This window comes from Xiphophorus hellerii, chromosome 24, assembly GCF_003331165.1.
Source record: "Xiphophorus hellerii strain 12219 chromosome 24, Xiphophorus_hellerii-4.1, whole genome shotgun sequence".
Classification (NCBI taxonomy): domain Eukaryota; kingdom Metazoa; phylum Chordata; class Actinopteri; order Cyprinodontiformes; family Poeciliidae; genus Xiphophorus; species Xiphophorus hellerii.
The window spans coordinates 6,221,154-6,238,511 of NC_045695.1; the positions used below are offsets into that span (position 1 = coordinate 6,221,154).

The 17,358-nt window shown below is 41.3% G+C and overlaps 3 protein-coding genes across 6 annotated transcripts; 2 read left to right on the forward strand and 1 right to left on the reverse strand.

Moving 5' to 3' along the window:
* Positions 1-1,426: 1,426 nt before the first annotated feature.
* On the forward strand, positions 1,427-3,606 carry ddrgk1 (DDRGK domain containing 1). 2 transcript variants are annotated; one of them, XM_032556012.1, is made up of 9 exons: positions 1,427-1,634; positions 2,008-2,151; positions 2,267-2,385; positions 2,469-2,570; positions 2,641-2,763; positions 2,841-2,879; positions 2,945-3,050; positions 3,158-3,366; positions 3,418-3,606. In XM_032556012.1, the coding sequence occupies exons 1-8, from the start codon at positions 1,547-1,549 to the stop codon at positions 3,316-3,318; spliced, it is 882 nt and encodes a 293-aa protein (XP_032411903.1). In that variant the 5' UTR covers positions 1,427-1,546; the 3' UTR covers positions 3,319-3,366; positions 3,418-3,606. The 2 variants fall into 2 exon arrangements, with proteins under 2 accessions (XP_032411903.1, XP_032411902.1); XM_032556011.1 differs by having other exon boundaries at positions 3,158-3,516.
* On the reverse strand, positions 3,435-10,626 carry cars2 (cysteinyl-tRNA synthetase 2, mitochondrial). 2 transcript variants are annotated; one of them, XM_032555977.1, is made up of 15 exons: positions 10,207-10,626; positions 10,080-10,130; positions 9,894-10,011; positions 9,749-9,820; positions 9,547-9,652; positions 9,388-9,468; positions 8,856-8,985; positions 8,138-8,271; positions 6,784-6,851; positions 6,447-6,513; positions 5,554-5,692; positions 5,352-5,475; positions 5,178-5,276; positions 4,889-5,092; positions 3,435-3,997 (listed from the first exon to the last, which is right to left on the reverse strand). In XM_032555977.1, exons 1-15 carry the CDS (start codon positions 10,389-10,391, stop codon positions 3,917-3,919), a joined length of 1,659 nt encoding a protein of 552 aa, XP_032411868.1. In that variant the 5' UTR covers positions 10,392-10,626; the 3' UTR covers positions 3,435-3,916. The 2 variants fall into 2 exon arrangements, with proteins under 2 accessions (XP_032411868.1, XP_032411869.1); XM_032555978.1 differs by lacking the exons at positions 10,080-10,130; positions 10,207-10,626 and having other exon boundaries at positions 9,749-9,804; positions 9,894-10,009.
* An 878-nt stretch (positions 10,627-11,504) lies between these two features.
* Positions 11,505-17,162, forward strand: atg3 (autophagy related 3). 2 transcript variants are annotated; one of them, XM_032556008.1, is made up of 12 exons: positions 11,505-11,716; positions 11,907-11,948; positions 12,030-12,079; positions 12,977-13,047; positions 13,519-13,626; positions 13,778-13,833; positions 14,945-15,029; positions 15,107-15,141; positions 15,217-15,369; positions 16,061-16,188; positions 16,343-16,411; positions 16,558-17,162. In XM_032556008.1, the coding sequence occupies exons 1-12, from the start codon at positions 11,645-11,647 to the stop codon at positions 16,637-16,639; spliced, it is 951 nt and encodes a 316-aa protein (XP_032411899.1). In that variant the 5' UTR covers positions 11,505-11,644; the 3' UTR covers positions 16,640-17,162. The 2 variants fall into 2 exon arrangements, with proteins under 2 accessions (XP_032411899.1, XP_032411900.1); XM_032556009.1 differs by having other exon boundaries at positions 13,781-13,833.
* The last annotated feature ends 196 nt before the right edge of the window (positions 17,163-17,358 follow it).

Here is a 17,358-nt window from a genome sequence, read left to right on the forward strand (position 1 = left end):
GAGTGTGGAAATGATACTGTTGATGCCTGCAACCATCTGAACTTTATTACAAAGCATAGGAACTGAAAGATTGTTTTATGAGTTTTTATTCACTCACAAATCACTCACTGATCTACCAGCACTTAAATCATAAATTTTCATACTGCCATTGCTCCTAATAAAAGGCTTGCATATTTTCCCAGCACACAGTCCGAGTATCGTCTTTAGAAAAGACGAAACGAGTCGCATCAGAATTTCTTTCCTCATAATGGAATCGGTTTTGTAAAGTCCAGGCTTGCGAGCTTCCCTCTGTGTCCTCTAAATGTCACAAGGTCGTTATGAGCAAACACAGTTTTGACCACATCTCCAAAAAAAACTGCATCTGCAGAGTACGTCTAGCTTTTTGTGTGCAGGGGTCATGACCTCTTCCTCTCTCAGTGACCTTTCAGTTCATGCTAGTGTCCTGCACTGTTCTGAATGTTTAGCATGACACTGTTATGACAGAGAGCTTCAATAAAATGTGTCTATGGCGTTAAGGGTGTGTCTATTGATACTGATACTTTAGAAGCTATGACATCATCATCATCTAGACTTACCTGCATTGTTGTAAAAGAATTCCCTATTGCACCACTGCTTTTTAATATTTATTTGTGTTTAAAGACATCTCTTTCATGCTGAGAAAAACATCTACTGAATTGAAAAATAGCAGCGAGAACTGGTCTGTTTTAAAACAGCAATCGCCAAAGGTTTCAAGAGCAGGGAGTAACCTTAAGAACTGATGTGCAGCAATAACGAGGAGCAAAAGTCAGTATTAACGTGAACTTTCCAAATTACATTCAACGCAAATGCTAACATTTTGTCTACAGATAACATGTTAAAAGTTTGGCTAAAGCAATAAAAAGCTATAAACAAATCTTCTGAACCTGCAAGCAAAGCAAGTTCCTGAATGATAAACATTAAAGTTAACATTATGCAATCTGCTGGTTTTCTTTGAACAAACACTGTTTCAATAATAAGCTGAATTTGCATTGTTTAATAAAAAGGACTAAAGTGGAATTGATTCAATTACATCAATAAGTTTAATTCAAATTTACAAATGTTAACTCATGTTTCTGTCACTTATAAGTTCTGTCAGACTGGCCAGTGCATTTTTTTTGCACTGGAACGTGTTACACTGTCTGTGATATGAGTCGGACTCAAGGCAATTTTACAAAGAAAAAAAAATATTGCAGACATTTATAACAGAGTTCTTCTAGTATGTGATACATTCTAACATCTAAGAGTAACTGATTACATAATCTAATTACACATTTGGAGAAAAAAAGTAGTTTTTAGTCCTTCAGTTTCAACTTTTATTTCCTATTACTGTAATGTTGATTTAACCGCAGTGTGCGCTCCACCCCACTGCGCATATCTGAAGTACCAGCAGGTGGCGGAAACGCTCCACTTCGCCGTTATTCAGTCGCCTAAGACCAAAGAAAAAGTAGTAGTAGTCCCGGTGAAACGTCGCATTCTCGGTAGTAATGAGGTGAATAGTTATTTATACAAAACCAGTATTTATTAAACCATGGACATAGTGCTGTATATTCTAGCTGCTGCGGTCCTTCTCGTCCTCATTGTGTTCGCGCTGAAGGTGCAGAGGAAAACACAGGACGGTAGGTTAGCTTGAGGCTAATGCTAAGGAGCTACGTTAGCTTTTAAGATGTTGTCAACTTTTAGACGAGAACTTTTATGATCCAGAGCTCTGTTTGCTGTAAATATAGACACTTATAAAGGCTGCGGGGATGAAAGCTGCTGGTTTTACTGTTTGCTGTCGGGCTACGTCAGCTAACAGCTTTCGAAACTATGGAGGCCCAAGAGGTCCATATAAACGCAATCTTTGAGATATCTGGGTTTTTTTATATCGCTTTTCTGTGTACATGTGTATTAAAACAGACGCAATTCTTATAATATAAACCTATGTTGTCAGTCATTGTTGCCATAATGTGTACAATCTGAGCTGGAACCGGATGTCTTGGTTGTTTTCAGCTGATCAGGAGCAGAGGAGGGATGTTGTCCGAGCAGCGGCGGCCCCATTGCGGGCCCCGGAGGAGCGGGGAGCCGGGATGCCCCGGAGGAGGAGGAACCTGGGCGCTATAATGGCCAACAGGCGGCCTCAGAGACCAGAGGAGGGTAAACTCCCGCAGCTTTCTGTTTGTTTGGTGCAAACCTCAGCTTAAACTTTGACATGAAACAGACCGTTTGGTGAGTACTATTGAGTGTGTAACAAAGTTCCTGTGGATTTCAGAAGAGGAGCCTGTGGAAGATGAGGAGGCAGAGCTGCAGGCTGCCCAGCCAGCAGCAAAAATCGGAGCTAAGAAGCAAAAGAAGTTGGAGGAGAAACAGGCCAAGAAAGCCCAAAGAGAGGTGATGAGACATTCTGGATGCTGGACGTGCAGATTAAAAGGTGATTTCATCATTTCAGTTTGATTTTTTTTTCATTATGTTAGGCAGAGATGGAGGAGCGGGAGGAGAGGAAGAGGATGCAGGAGCTCCGAGAGGAGGAGAAACGTCAGGAGGAGGAGAGGGAACGGAAGCTGGAGCAGAAACAGGTTGGTTCCTCTGCTGCCGAGTCCTGCTGCGTCACGAGGAGCTGAGAGCCTGAGCTGATGTGTTCTGCAGGAGGAGGACAAGCGGCGCGCTAAAGAGGAGCAGGAGCGGCGAGAGGAGGAGGAGTACTTGAAGCTCAAAGCCTCATTCATCGTCGAGGACCAGGGAGAGCAGGAGCAGCTGTCAGAGGACCAGGTCAGATGTCCGCCACATCTCTGTCCTGTTTCCCAAAGCGATGGCTTTAAGCCTGTTCCACTTTTTTGTGTTCTCAGTCCCGCAGCCTGCTGCAGGACTTCATAGAATACATCCAGGTGAGCCTGAGCCTCTGCTTACATATTACACTCTGCTACGGCTTCTGAGATAACTGTGTCTGCAGACGTCTAAAGTGGTTCTCCTCGAAGACCTGGCGTCTCATTTCGGGATGAGAACACAGGATGCGATCACCAGGCTGCAGGACCTGTTAGCTGAAGGCACGCTCACAGGTCAGTTCACGGCTCTGTCCGTTCCTGCTGGATTTCAGTCTGAGGAGTTTCCTCATCCGACCACAGCGCATCTCCAACGTTTAAAGTCGCTGTCCGTGTTGCTGCAGGCGTGATCGACGACAGGGGGAAGTTCATCTTCATCACTCCAGAGGAGCTGGACTCGGTGGCTCAGTTCATCAGACAGAGAGGCAGAGTCTCCATCACTGAGCTGGCACAGGCCAGCAACTCCCTCATCAACCTGATGCCTGAGAGCTGCAGCTCCGTCTGACGGGCAGCAGGGGGAGCTCTGCACAACTACCGAGAGACTGGAGCATATAACGTCATAAGGGCTGAGGCTACAGCTTCACTCTGATCACACTTTTTACTTTGAAAAGGAATAAAAACAACATGTTTTCTTTTATTTAACATCTGCTGAATTGTGACATGAGATCTCAGAATGTTCTGGAATATAAAATATTTCCCAGAATATGTTTTTTTTTAATTATTATTATTATTATTATTCTGGAACCAAGAAATATCCTCCAAAAGCATATTGGTATCACTGGAAACATTGCATAAAAAAAAAAGAAAAATATTCACCTAGTGGCTCAGTTTTTGCTTCTTCTGCTAATAGTTTGTACACCCAATCGTACAGCACTTTATATAATACAGACAGTGATCTATCAGTCCTGAGGACATTAAAATGCGGCTCTAGAAGAAATGGGGCCATATTTATTAACTGCTGAGAATCGGTACAACAGTTAGCAGTTTTACATTTTGAGACCAGTTTGGTCAGAATCCTGAGCCAAGGATCAAAACCAGTGATGATAAACCTTTTAGTCCATCTGATTACTTCTAGGCAAAAACAGAAAAAGTTCTGAAATCAGTCATGTTTGCTGGTCCGGTTCGTGGCTTCTCTGTCCGCTCTGAGTCGGCTTTATCTCCCAGGTGGACGTCGCTCCTCTGTCCTGGAAACGCAGAGGACACATCAGACCAGCCTCTGGTGAATTTTTCTGTTAAACTCTAAATTATTCTCATGTATTTTTTTTTTAGAGTGTATAAAGAATATTTGAAATATTTGGCTTGGAATCTGAAGTGTCTCAGCTTGTTGCTTCTTGACATGGTGTTTGCAAAGCAGCCAATCCATGAGCACCATTCATTTTACTTGCTGATGATTGGCTGTATGCCAACAGTGGAGATTAGATAAACTGTAGTTGTAAACTTCAGAGTGAGCACTGCCACCTTAAAAGGTTAGCTGCACTAATCCTAAAGCGCTAATCAAACATGAGTTATGCTAACCCGCTACATCAAGCAGAAGTTAATACTAAACCACTAACTAAATTCAAATTATATCTGACCTTAAAAGATAACAACCCTCGAGCACCAAGCTAATTCTTAATAATGTATTTATGTTTAAATCTTGTTTTGTTCTTGTAAGATTGAAATAAAGTTATTGGTGGGGGAAATAAACAAAGCACGGAAAGAAAACGGAACTGCTACGTAAATAATCTTCACTCACTTCAAAACAAGAGCATTAATATAAATGTCTACTTCAAGAAGTCATAATCAACTGAAAGTTTACAAAACAGCCAATTTAATTAGCCTTTTAGGATTCATCCAGAAGAATGTGTTTATGAGGAGCTAAGTGCACCAAATGTCTTTAAAGTTGGAGAAATTAGCTTTGCTATTATCGAATTACCACTGGTGGTAGTGGTAAGAGGGTTTCCACTGTATATTAATGCATACACCAAATTACTCATTTGGTGTGTGAATAATTATGATTTTAGAGCGGGTCTCTGGTATTCACAGATTGTAGCTACTGCCAGATTCTGTATATGCCAGATTGAGACGAAGCTTACCTTTATCACCACTCCTAACGGGGCCAGGTCCTTCCTGAGGGTGTCGCAGGATTTCAGGAGCGGGATTCTGTCTGGGCACAAGTCAGATTTCTCATCCTGAGGGTCCTGACGGGTCAGAGCGAACGCTCGGACCTCGCTTCTGAAACGAGTCAACTGCTCCACCACAGCCTGCAGATTTCCGCCGCTGCTCATCACGTCGGCCTCCTTCGCACAAAAATGAAACAGTCATGAGAGAGTAAAGAGGAAATCTGGGGTCAGACCACCAGCTGCTCCACACGAAGGTCCTGACCCGACTGTGCAGCAGGTCGATCCCGAACGCGTCCAGCACATCTCTGACGTAGGTCACCATGGCTCCGAACACCGCTGGGCTCCGAACCCCTCCCTCTGCCTGAACATAAACACACACACACACTTCACCATAAGGCCGCCACCCCAAATAGACGAATCCGAGACCCTGCGTTACCGTAGAAACGGGCCGCAGCTGGCAATTTCCATGATAAACCAACTTCATCAGTGCACCGACGGCTCTGGGCGTGTCAAAGTCATCGGCTAGCGCTGTCAGGATGTTGGATTTAGTTTCAGTCAGTCTGACGAAACAATGAGGCGCAGAGAATGAAATGGGAGAAAAACGCAAATTATTGAAGAACCAAACAAGACCTCGATACCTCTGCCAGAGAAGATCCTCCTGCGTAGGCGGACAGTGGAGGTGGCCCTTCATGTAGGCCCGAGCGGCACTAATAAAGGTACGGATGGTTTCCAGAGAGGTGCGGGCCTCTGACATGCTGCCGTCACTGTAATCTATGGCTGTGGAGACAGCAGGACAACATCACGCTCTGATCTGTCACTGTCAAAGTTCAGACAGAAGAATGCTGGGGCACACCTACTGTTAACACCAGATGTTCGCATACCTTATAAAACACACGGGAAAGGATTTTAGAGAATTATCTTTGGTACCTGTACGGCTAAGCCTTAAAGTTAAAAAGATGAGAGTGGCACTCTTCACGGTGAAACCAGTCCTGTACTAACATAAAAGGCCAATCATAAGAAGCCATTACTGGAACACAGACATAAAACCCCAGATTAAAGTTTGTAAAGTTTGTCCTTAGGGACAAAGACTTTAAATGTTAGAGACATGCTGAAACATTCGATAGCTAGCGTCAGTATTCCAACTTGCTGTAGCCAAGAAAAAAAATGGGTCTTCCAAACAGACAATATTCCTCAGCATACCATCAAATAAGTTGTAAAGAGGTTTAAGGACAACAAAGTCAAATTAACAAAAATCTCTCAACATGAATCGGGGATTTAAATGTCTATTATTCTGGAGTGAAATTATTCTGGAATTTAGCACATAGAAATAATTTAGTTCATCCAAACTGACCTAAAACAGGAAACGTTTAGTCTGATTTTACTAGATGTCAGAAAGAGAAACAGAGGGTTTTGTTTTTTATACAGAGGAAGTAGATATGATGTAGTTCCAGTGAAACTTCACCGATTGCATCAGTCCAACTAACAGCGGAAAGAGAGACTCTACAGCAATTTGCTTTCCAGGCTCACCCACCAGATCTATATTTGGTCGACAGACAAAACATCCGAAACTCGTCAGCAGTGTGAGACTGTAGAAAATCCTGACGGAAGAAAAAAAATGATTTACTTTCAGCATGAAAAGCACAAGATAATCTGCTGCTGTTTATCGGGCTTTTTTTGTTTTTCTAATTTAATGAAATGTTTCCGGTTGAGGTAGAAATTCCAAATATGAGATTCGCTAATGTGAAACAAGAGTAAAGAACAAAAAAAAAAAAAAACAACTAAAAAATCTCTGTATTGAGTCCACAAAGAAGCTGGAGTTTAATGGTTTCCAGCTTAGCTTGAATTGTAGTAATCTATAATATCGTTACCTTGATAGTGATATAGTTCTTCAGAGATTTAGACATTTTCTCTGGACTGCCTTTATGGTGTAAATGACCTAAAAGAATAAGAGCAACCAGTCAGTCAGACACGTCTTAAAGAGACAGTGTTACATTCACATCAACCATATTGTTACTGGACGCTGGACACTGGCTGTTGCTGTGGGCAAGTAGGGGAATATTAACATGATTGCGTCAGGTGTAAAAGTAACACAAAATTCAAAGACCTGAAAAGACTTTTACAAATCGGATTTCAAAAGGAGTTCACCAGGGCTTCATTTTAGGCCCTGTTCCTTTTTTTTTTTTTTCCCCAAAAGAAGAAGGTGTCTACAGCTGAAGTCCACCCACATGCAGACAGCGCCATATTTCACACAGTTGGTGTAAAATTTCAGTGTAGGCTGCTGCAGCCTACATTGAAATTGATTATTATTAATCTAAATGTTTTCCTAATTAACTTCTGTATTTCAGATAATAATGGTATTATCTGAAATACAGAACTTTTATCAAGAGATTATCGTCCTATAAATATTTAGGTATTTTCCTTGATAATTGCCTTTCAACATGTTTAACTTTTTTTCTTAAAGCAGAAAGTTGAAATAGACTTTCCTTGTAAAAATAATGTTTGTTTCCATTTCTGGCTCCATGTTTTAATCTTATTTACATTTCTCCTGCAGACAAAGTTTGTTGCACGTTCCTGATTAGATTTGATGGGGGGTTTTTTTTGGCTCTTTGCAGTTTATGACTAATTTTGTTGTGCACAGCACATCACTCTGCACTTTACATCTGGTTTATTGGACCTCGTTAAGCCCATAAAACACTGGTGTATTTTGTGGATGCCACTAAATTTGTCTAAAGATGGGTGGAAAAATATCCAGATGTCAGTATTGTGTACTGATACAAAGTTACAGGAGCTGGGTCAAACATTTTATGATTTGCCCAGTCATCTTTTCCTCAGCATGCTAAACAGTTTGTACATGTGAAGTTTTCCATGGACATCAACAAGGTAAAAACAACTCTAAGAAAAAAAGAAAATAAAAAAGCACTCAGATGGAAACAAGAATTTCTGGTCACTCCCAAAAGAATTTGAAAGATTTTTAAATTCCCTCCCTGCTGCTTTGCTGATGCAACACTTTCACTCCAACTACTGTATCGCTTGAGCTTTACACACATGCTACACAAGGATATTTCACACTCAAACACCCAAGAAGTATTGAGATATATTGATGAAATGTGTCAAAACGTATCATTTCTAAGAGGGACATAAGTCCTTAAGTTAAAGAAGAGTCCTCATATTTGCCTCAAGTGACAAAGTCCAAAAAGGCTTTAGAAAATGTAAAGGATTCACCTGAATGAAGGAAGTAGTTGGCCCACTGTCCACACTGATGAAAGGCTTCGCTCTGAGCGATCTCGTTCTCATGGTGAGGGAAGGCCAGGTCGATTCCTCCAGAGTGAATATCCAGCTGATTCCCAAACATGTGGCTGAAAGCAGCAGCGCAATGAGATATCTGTTATAAAAATTGGCCCCGGTAACTGCTGTCGCCCCTCAATAGCATGAAAAATGAACTCAACTCGCTTTTCGCTCTTTAATCCAGTGTGAGGGATTTTTAATTCTGCAGTTTCAAACAGACGAAGTCTCAAGTGTCCAGTTGAAACCAAATATCTACATGCACTGTTTAAAAAGACTTTATTTCTCTCTGTCTGACATGAAATCAGACAAAACTTTTCATTGTACAGGTCAATTAGAATTAGATGGATTTTTAGTGAAATCATATGTGTGTGGCAGGAGGAAGCTGGAGTCGAACCTACAACCTTATATATGACAATCAGCTACACACAATTAATTCCTTCAGAAACACTTTGAATAAGGAAAGTATATTCATTAATAAAGGAGATGATGGTTAAAACAAATATCTACATGTACACGTTTATGTACCATAGCTTTTGTCAGATTAAATTGGAAAAAATCTTCAATAATGCGGCAGTGACGAAGTTCATTTGCTGCACTGGTGCTACAGTTTATTGGCAGGTCTGGACAGTAGAAAACAACGTGTGGAAAATCCAACCTGGCAACAGTGGAGCACTCGATATGCCAGCCGGGTCTTCCTCGGCCCCACGGAGATTCCCAGTGTGGCTCCTGAGCTTTAGAGCGCTTCCACAGAGCAAAATCCCTGGAGTCTCGTTTGTTTGAGCTACCTGGAGGGGAAAAAAAACATTTATCAGTATGTTATATTATTGGATAACTGAGCGGTTAAATATACTATCTAGAATTAGAAAAAAAATGCACTGCAGGTTTCTTGAAAAAAAAAGAAAAAAAAACAGCTGGCCACTTGCAATTTAACCCTAAACTACAAAATAATTCCCATTTATGATTTAAAGGATAGAGTTGGAAGCAGAAATTGACTAAATAATACATAATACATTTAGCTCAGCCTGTAATACTTCCAGCTGCACAGCAACCACAACCAGAGGAAGTGAATAAACTAATAAATCAGAACTCACCCAAGAGAGCCGCTCCAATATGTTGCCATAAGCAGTTCTCATACGTTGAGCTCAAAAAATTTGGAAAAGCATAATATTCATGTTCTCAATGCCTACCAGACTGTCCATGAGGGCTAGCAGCGCCAACAAACTTCCCATAGCGGTCACCAATGGACTGCACGTCAAAATATACGTCGCCTGCAACAAAAGAAGCAGACTCAGACACAGGAAAAACGCAGGTGCTATTTTAGAAAAGCAGAAATGATTCGTGCTCACCTTCCTTTGTGGCATAAGCGTGCCCATTTCTGATGATCCCTTCAATAAATGCAACGATATGATGCACGTTCTCCGTGACTCTTAGATACACGGCAGGGGGAACCACCTGCAAGACAAGCAGAAGTCAAACTTCATCATCTTTTTTCACAACATAACAATCATCCTCTCTTCTGAGCAGACGTGGTTATAGTTTGTAATGTACCTTTAACGACAGCATATCCCTCTTGAATTCCTCCTCATACATTCTGGAAATGACATCTGGAGAAACATTTTCCTGTCACGAGAAGGAAACACTAAACAACCGCTCTGCAGTCTCCCTGCGTTGGACACGTGAACGTGATCCAAACCTCCCAACTTCTTCTGATGATCTTGTCGTCGACGTCAGTGATGACCATGGCGTGGATCACGGTGACACCAAACACCCTGGTCAGGATCCTCTGCAGGATGTCAAACCTGACATAAGAACTGGGAGGAAGCAGAGGGTTGAAGTCCACTCATTCAGTCCTGGAATAGATCAGTGTTGACATGTTTACCATGCATGGCCCAGGTGAGCATGGTCATACACTGTAGGTCCACAGCTGTACCTGTGATGTGAAAACAAGCTTTGTGGCTCATAAAAGCAGGTAAAGTCAGAGTGAGAGTCATGTGTGTGTTCCCTACCAGGTGGCTGTTCCTTCTCTTGCCAGGATCAGAGCTTCTTTCTGTTTGGTCAAGCTGTTGAAGGTCTTTATTCCCGTGTCAAAGCCTTTAGGAGTGATCCAGGCCTTTCCCGAAACACTGTGTCTGACAGGGACACAGCAGCTGGAGATGAGGGCCCCGCAGAGGGCCTTTCCACTCCGGATCATGGTTCAGCTCATTCAGTCACAGTGCCCTCTGAGCAACCGCTGTTAGCTGTTAGCTTCCGTTAGCTTCTGGAGCAGCAGCTACGCCATTCAGCGTCCCAGCTGTAATACTCAGCATGCCGCACACCCCATCTCTATATCTGTTATTAGCGTAATAATACTGAAAGTGATTTGAAACTAAATAATGCTAACACATAGGCTTCCGGCTCAGTGACGTCTACGGCTAATTTGAATATTTGAGACGTAATGACGTCGTAATTATTTACTATTTATTATTTCTAATTTCCCCCCCTTCTTATTTACTCTCTTATTTAATGTGCTCAAAATGAGTGTGTTGTCATAATGAATGTTGAGAAAAAAAAATCGTCCCGGAAAGATTGTATGTCAGAACTGCCGCCATGTTGTGAGTTGCATTTTTTTTTGTTAAAGAAAGAGCTGAACCAGGTTTATTTGGTTCTGGTTCCGTGTACTCTGCATAGTAAACAACAAATGGAGAAAAAAAAATTAAATAAATATGTAATATAATTTCTCGGCACAGTTAAGCCCAGAACTACTCCTGTCACATTTACCTGTACATTTATTTTCATTCAGCATTCAGCTGACTTTTTTCCCCCTGATATTTCTCAAAAAGATAATAACACGACATAAAACTAATAAATGGTTTGAATTGGGAGACAATTTCCAGTCAACAGAAGTTTTGTGGCATATTTCTGCAGCCAGACTAACAGGGACTGAAAGGTCATTCAGAGAAGAAGCCATTACGCCAAAATTAACATAAAGTCACATTACAGTATAATCATTACACGTGAATCACATTAGAACAGATGTCGATTGTTTTATGTTGGCTGTTCGGTTCGTTTTTTAATTTCATTTATTGTTTTGGTTGTTTTTTTTTGTCGTATTGATCACCATTACTAGAATATAATAAAAAAAAGTGTCATCAAATTGCGTCAAACTAGACGTTTTTTAGTTTGTTTAATTAAAAAAACAAACTAATAATAATAATAATAATAATAATAATAATAATAATATCCAAGCGGTTTCTCAAAGTTTATTTGCCACACACAATGTGGCGGACAGCATCGGTTCCGCCGCTGCCTGTGCATCGCGATAACTTGGACCCGGAAGTGTCAGTCTCGTGTCATGTGATCATTCTTTTTTGGCAGCCTGCCTGAGTAGCTATGTGAAAATAAGGGTGGACTTTAGAGGAAGGGGTTCCGAACAAGCTCGTATTGCTGCTGAAGCTCTGGTCCAAGATGCAGAACGTCATAAACACGGTGAAGGGAACCGCGCTGGGAGTGGCCGAGTTCCTCACGCCCGTGTTAAAGGTAAACTTCCAGGGAGAAGCTAGCTAAGGTAGTGGCTCACCTAGGAGTAGGGAACCTTAGAAGTAAACAGAGTTGCGTCTGTCGTTGCTTCACTCAGACTCAGTTTCCTCTGAAGCTCTAGGGAATCTGAAATATTGTAGTTTTGTGTATTTCTGGTTCCTAACACACAGCTATGGGTTGTTCCTCGTAGGAATCTAAGTTCAAAGAGACTGGAGTCATCACCCCAGAGGAGGTGAGAGAACACTTTCAATCTGAGCATCATAATGAGGACAAACTAACTCAGGACTGTGTGTGTTTGTGTGTCTTGTTTTAGTTTGTAGCAGCTGGAGATCACCTGGTTCATCACTGTCCCACATGGAAGTGGTGAGTGGCCACATCTGGCTCTTGATTGGTCTTATCAAGCTCCCAGATACAGTGGGGTCAGAGGTTACAGTCAACTGTTTGCAGCGATAAAGTCATGAACCGGACTAGAAATGAGGTTGGGGTTTATCTGTTGGCAGCCAGATAGTGATCCAGAAACCTCAGGTTTAATTCAAAATACTTCCCTCATTATAGATTTCTTTTGCTTTTGCTTCATTTTGGTCACACTGTGATGTTCCAAAATTATCAATCTAGATCAAAATAAACAGTAGTTTCCAAATAATGATTTAAAAATTTTTTCTCCATAAACCAATCTTCCTAGTATCTTATGTTAAAATGTCCATAATAAACAGCCTGTTTAAGATTTGTAATGCATTCACTGTTAATGTTAAGGCGCTGTTTGTCTGCAGGCATTATTATGTTTTCTGCCTACTTCGGGTTGTCAGATAGGTTCTGATTAAACATTCAGGCAGTAATAAATCTGGATATTGAAACTGAACCAACAGATCTAGTTAAGTACAGTTAATTCACGATTTAGTAAGTGATAAAGTTCTAATTTTGTATAAAATTAGAACGGTTTCTGCTATTAAATACAATTATTTTTGAAAATAGTTGCTAATCTTTGATATCCCAATTAGTTTTATCTGACTTATTTAAGTGTGACAAAAAACCCCACTGTGTTTGATTAATATCTATGTTTATAAAATCTGATTTGATGAGTAACCATGCCAACCAGGATGTTGCTCACATCCAGGAGGAGCAGACATGACAGGAAGTGAAACTGAAGGGTCACTGTAAAATGTTGTTTTCTAATAAAAAATTTTGGCCATCTGGATGAACTCTTGTTGCCATGGTTCCCTGATGTAACCTTCCCTTATATGAATGAATGTCTCTGTTTAGGGCCTCTGGGGAAGAAGCAAAGGTGAAGCCATATTTGCCACAGGACAAACAGTTTCTGTTGACCCGGAATGGTAAGTCCAGGTCCAGTTCACACTTTAGTTCTGATCCATATGTTCTGGAAGCTGCATTCCCATCCGGAGATTAATTTAAATCTTCTTCTTGTCCTTCATTTCTTGTTTCACACTTAATTTATTTGTAGTTACTTGTTGTTTCTTCCTTCCATTATCTCATCCATCCATTGAACCCATACTTTATATTTTAAAATGAATGTAAAGGACTGAGAACTGTGGAAAAGTGGAATTTTGACATGGAATACCGGACAGGAACATTGCTGTCAGTCCAGCCCTCACTTTCTGCTGACGGTTTAAAGAGATCTTTATTGGTTGTCGTTTAAGTTTTCTGACGATCTTTAGGTTCTCAGAGCTCACTCTTTTTTTAATTTCTTTTCCTCTTTGCGTTAAACTCCAGATGAATCAGTTTGCTCAGAATTCTGCTCTTAACGTCTGTTTCCTGCTCTTCTTCTTCTTCTCTGCCTCTTCCAGTTCCATGCTACAAGCGCTGCAAACAGATGGAGTATTCAGATGAGCTGGAAGCCATCATAGAGGAGGATGATGGAGACGGCGGCTGGGTGGACACCTACCACAACTCGGGTAGGAGACGCTCAGTCTTACAGAGCCGGTTCTGATCAGCGTGCGGCTGATCGGACCTAATCACCGGGAATCCCAGCCTCCAATTCTCTGTGTGGTTTCTTCTCCACACTAACTAATGTATGATGAATGCTGACATATGTGTGTGTCCCAGCAGGTGTGTTAGGCGTCACAGATGCAGTACGAGAGATTTCTCTGGACAACAATAAGGTCAGCTACTTTATTCTGTGTTTCTTAGAATGACAGAACCAAGCGTGTTTTTTGAGCTGACTTCAGGATTTCTGCTGTTTCTTTTCACATTTGGTCTCATTATAACCAACTTCTAACACTCTAAATGTTTTATTAAGGTAGTAGATGCACTATTATCATAATAAAACCCTTTTCCACCTCCTCTGGTTTTGCTTCTCCTCCTCCTTGTCCATTATGATCAGTAGAAGAGATGAGATGGTTTGAACTTCCTGTTTGGTTCTGCTCCTTTTTTACTACTCTGGAATTTTAGTTCAAGTATTATTTGAACTTTTGGGATGTAAATTAGCAGCTCACTGTTAGGAAAAGAAAAAAAGAAACTAACTTGAAAAATGTGTTGCTATGGTTACCCATCCTAATAAATGTCAGAAAAGAAAAAGTTTTAACTGCAAAAGCATCCAAAACCAGAAGAAATATTTGTTAAAACATGCCACAATAAGAAATGAACAAATCAGAACTAACATAACAGATACGTGGTGGAAAGCGGCCACTATGCATCACCAGAGTGGAACATGGTGGTGGCAGCATCATGCTGCGGGGATGCTTTTCTTCAGGTGGAGAAAATGGATGGAACTAATTCCTGGGGGAAAAAACTGCTAGAGGTTACAGGAGAGTTGAGGCTTGGACATGGTGTTGGCAAGAACATGCTGTGGGATTGTTGGTTACTAAGGGGAGGGATATTATAAATGCATGCCACACTTTTCAGAATGTATAAGTTCTAAATAACACTATGGCTACAAGAGTCCATCCAGATGGCCAAGTAATCCCAGTCATGGGATATTTGGAGTTTGTTTCCGTCACATTTCTGATTTTCACGGGACAAAAATGTCAAAACTTGCTGAGATAAGATTACGCAGGCTGTTCTTCAGCCTCCTCTTCTGTCTGAACAGTGGAACAACATCGCTGGCCAGGATGATCATCTCTACCTGTGATGCAAGGAACCAATCAGCTTTGTTGCATTCCTTAAGCTAAACTTTGTTGCTTTGATCTTAAATCAGAGTGTTTAAGATCAAAGTGTTTTTCTTCGTCCTTCTGGATGGTTAAAGTACGCAGTCAGAACTCTGAATACTTCCAGGACAAGAACATGAACGCCACGTCTGCACTGTGTTGCGACGGCGACGAAGAGGAGGATGAAGACGGAGAAGCAGCGGATATGGAAGGTACCGATGTCTGAGTGTGTTGTCAGATCTCAGTGCCTGCTGCCGCTGTGACGATGCCTCCTTGAACTTTTTTCCAGAATACGAGGAGAGCGGCTTGTTGGAAACAGACGAGGTACATTCAGAGGGTTTCCTGGTGTCGGCGGAGGGGAATCCGTCTGGCTAACGGCCATCTGTCTCCTGCTTCCAGGCCACGCTGGACACCAGCAAGATGGTGGAAACCAAACCCAAAGTAGAACCCGGCAGTGAGGATGCCATCCTCCAAACCAGAACCTACGACCTCTACATCACCTACGACAAATACTACCAGACGCCTCGACTCTGGCTCTTTGGATATGATGAAGTATGTAGTTGAACGCTCAAGGTGTGCAGAGTTGTGTCTAGATTTGTTTCCAGGCAGGTGTGCAAACTGTAGAAAGGTCACACAGTAAAACTGCTATTTCATCTAAATATTTACCCAACGGAACACATGGACCTTTTTGTATTAGGGCCAGTATAGGTTGAAAAATCGAGTAAACAGCTGTTAAAAATTCTCCGAAATTTTGAAACTAATCTCTTGAAAATGTTTGACATTTCAAACGTCAAATTTTCCATTTTTTCTACAAAATGAAACTAAAAATGTTTGTGTTTTTGGTGGAAATTTACTACCTCTTTTGTTATTTTTTATGTACAACGGCCCTAACACGCTTTGTAGCTTAGCATGTAAACTATGCTGTAGGTTTGTTTGCTATAGGGCAAACAAAGGCACAGGCTAATTGTTCTAGTCACATGATTAGCCTGTTTAGCTTAAGTAGACAACTCTACTTCTGGTGCGGTTATGCTAACTCTATTCAACTCTACAACATAAAGTGAAAATGATTGAACCTACAAATTGCAAACAACTGTTTAATTGCCCCATTTTCTTCTTTATCATTAAACGTCTTTATCAAAACGTTTTGTTCAGTACTTTGAGGCTGCTTTTTCTTATCAAACATCAACAAATTAATGTTTGTACGGACAAAATGCAAACCGATGGCAAGCGCTTTGTTTCCCAGGACAGGCAGCCGCTGACTGTGGAGCAGATGTACGAGGACATCAGCCAGGACCATGTGAAGAAGACGGTCACCATTGATAACCACCCCCACCTGCCTCCACCCGCCATGTGCTCTGTTCATCCATGCAGGTGAGGAATTCACTTGGGACCGGTTCCTACACAGTCTGCACCACAAGAACTCCCAAAATGTTTCCATTTCTCTCCAAGGTTGAGATACTTTTGTTGTGTCGTCGTCTCAGACCCGTCGATAAGAACCTCACTGGTATGACCTCTGTGTTTTCAGACATGCTGAAGTGATGAAAAAGATCATCGAGACAGTGGCTGAAGGAGGTGGAGAGCTGGGAGTGCATATGTATCCTTTAGTCTTACACCATGTGATACCAAGTTGCTTGATCCAAACCAAACGGCTGTATATTCCCTTTGGTTAGTTCAGTTTGCTGTGTTTCTGTGTTCTTGTCCTTCCATCCTACAACTGTTGTCCTTTACTAAGACTTCCAGGTATCTTCTGATTTTCCTAAAGTTTGTCCAGGCTGTCATTCCCACGATAGAATATGACTACACAAGACACTTTACAATGTAGTTCCAACTGCGTAGAAGTGCTTCAGCTACCAGTATCTCTGGTCCGCTTGGTCTCAACACATCTATACAACCGGTTTATGTTACTTTGATGCTCTGTGGATATAGGTGTATTAAGCCACGTGGTGACTCATTTATTGTATAATTTGCTTGCTTTCGGTGAGAACCCGATGTGATGAAAGTCAGCATCTGCACAATCCTGTCCAGATGCTTTTGATGGTTTCTATCAGCTGTTCTACTGTACCGCTCGCATTCTGACAACTTTAAACTAATCATTCCTCACTGCTTTAGATGTACGAGTCAGGTTCTAAAAAGATAAATGAACTCCAGCTGAATAAATCCTTTTGTGGTGTGCTTGTGAATGTTTGAACCGCCTTCAGTTCTGGTTTGATATCCACGAATATCTGACAGTCTTTCATACTGGAGTAAGGCCTCATTATTAAGTAGAACATGGCTTAATCTTGGAACACTTTTATTCTGAAGTGCCGCTTTAATCCCTTGAATAAATTAGTTGGTCTATTCCCTGATATGAATTGTTTGGATTTCCCCGTTGTTTGGTTATTTGAGATATCGATCACCTGCCCCCAGATTGTTGGCTATTCATCATAACGAGGGCTGAACTTTGAGACGTTAGTTTTGAGGAATTAATTACCTTAATTTTAACGTTAAAAATTTTAACGCAATTAATCTACAAAATTTTTAACATACAAAAGTACAGAAGGG